Source organism: Merops nubicus, unplaced genomic scaffold (genome assembly GCF_000691845.1).
Source record: "Merops nubicus isolate BGI_N331 unplaced genomic scaffold, ASM69184v1 scaffold23300, whole genome shotgun sequence".
Classification (NCBI taxonomy): Eukaryota; Metazoa; Chordata; class Aves; order Coraciiformes; family Meropidae; genus Merops; species Merops nubicus.
This window is the reverse complement of record NW_008584003.1, coordinates 64,050-65,854: the sequence shown is the minus strand read 5'-3', so window position 1 is coordinate 65,854 and position 1,805 is coordinate 64,050. Positions and strand designations below refer to the sequence as shown.

At 58.8% G+C, this 1,805-nt stretch overlaps 1 protein-coding gene across 1 annotated transcript in view; it reads left to right on the top strand.

Annotated features, from left to right (window-relative positions):
- LOC103775436 (metabotropic glutamate receptor 4) overlaps positions 1–1,805 on the top strand; it is a 41,467-nt gene that overhangs the window by 17,900 nt on the left and 21,762 nt on the right. Inside the window, exon 3 of the mRNA XM_008942891.1 lies at positions 1,373–1,508. Within this exon, the coding sequence (XP_008941139.1) occupies positions 1,373–1,508 (136 nt within the window). The remainder of the gene's footprint in view (positions 1–1,372; positions 1,509–1,805) is intronic.

The window sequence follows — 1,805 nt, the reverse complement described above, 5'->3', positions numbered from 1 at the left end:
CCTGCCACTCCTGGGTGCACACACCCACGCCGGGGCTCTCGGAAGGTTCTCGTGTTTGCAAACTGCTGCTTTTGTTGGATTTTCTCCTTTTATTGCCATGGAAACTGTAATTAAGCTGCACTGACTCCTTAGCCGGAGCCATCAGCTCTGGTGGCCCAGCCGGTGCCACCCTGGCCCAGCTGGGGGCTCGGTGGTCACCGGGGCCATGTGCCCACCTGGGCAGGGTCGTGCCCGTCCTGCTGGCACTGCCTGCTGCTGCCGGGCTGGCCTGGCTGTCTGGGAGGCTGTTTATCCAACTCCCTCCTCTCCATCCATCTGGCTGCCCATATGGGAACCACACAGCAAATTGGCCCCATTTCTCACCGCAGGAAAAACAAACCCAAACCTGAAGCACCCCGTCTGCAGGGCTGGGTGTGCAGGGCCAGGGCCAGGGGGTGCTCCCCCAGCCACTGGGGGTTTGCTGGGGGATGCTGGTATCCCCATCCCTGCAACCTCAGCACCCACCAGACTCCTCCACTCCTCTCCTTTGGCTGCAAGGGGCCAAATCACCCCAATTTTCTTCCAGCCTTGCAGGAGGGAATGAATCTTCCCATCCTGGAGGCCTCCACCTCAGTGCCCATCTCCATCCCATCCTCCCCCTGCTCCTCTCCAGGGCTGTAAGCTGGGAAATCTTTCCCTGCCACCATGTGCTAATTACTCTGACCTTTGCTTAAGTGGGGATCTTTTAGTGGCAGGCGAGGTATCAGCCGTGTCATTTACTATGCAAATTGAGACCATCAATTACATCCAGAAGGTCCCACAATGTTTAATTTTCTCTCACATCTCTCTTTTTATTGGCATCTGCAAAAACTCAGGAGCAGGAGGGCTCTGGCTTCGTGGAGCTGGAGGCTGGGAGCCCAGCAGCCGTGTGGGGACTCTTCCAATTGCCAACTTCCCCTTGTCTCTTTTAATTTTAATTAGCTGATTTTGCAATCACCCTCTGGAAAGCCGGGCTGGGAGCTCAGCTGGTGCTGCAGGGGGGGGAATAAACCCCTGTGCAGGGTCAGGCTGCAGCTGGGGCTGCAGCCCACAGTCTCCTCTTCCCACAGGCTGTTTTTGCCAATATTTGACCATTGGATGTGCAGAGCCCTTTGCAAAACCCAGCCCTGGGCTGGCGAGGGGCTGGTGCTCGGTGCTGAGCTCCAAGTACAGGCTGGAAAACCCTCTGAGCCCCCAGGGTGGCACCGTGTGTCTGCTGGGGGGACGAGGCGTGAGGCGGTTGTGGCTCGAGATGACAGGTACTAAGAGGAGTGGGTGGAAGGTAGAGATGAGCTACGGGGGTGTGGGATGGGAGAAAAAGCAACAGAGAAAGGCTGAGCTCTCTCTGCTGCAGGGGGGGTGTGCGTGGCCCAGTCGGTGAAGATCCCACGGGAGCCCAAGCCGGGAGAGTTCGACAAGATCATCCGCCGGCTCCTGGAGACCTCCCACGCACGGGCCGTCATCATCTTCGCCAACGAGGATGACATCAGGTGCCAGGGGGCTGGCCGGGCAGGGAGGGGAGGCTGGAGGGGGGGATGCACCTCAGGACACCCACACCGAGCCTGACACATGCCCTACGTGTGTGCTGCTGGCCAGGGTGTGGAGCTGGGTGCTGCAGGAGGAGCTCCCCAGGCCTGCAGCATGGCTGTGGTGGTTGTGGGTGTCTTCAACATGGCCATGGATGTGTCTTCAACGTGGCTGTGGACGTGTCTTCAACATGGCTTTGGATGTGTCTTCAATGTGGCCATGGATGTGTCTTCCACATGGCCATGGGCGTGTCTGGCGTG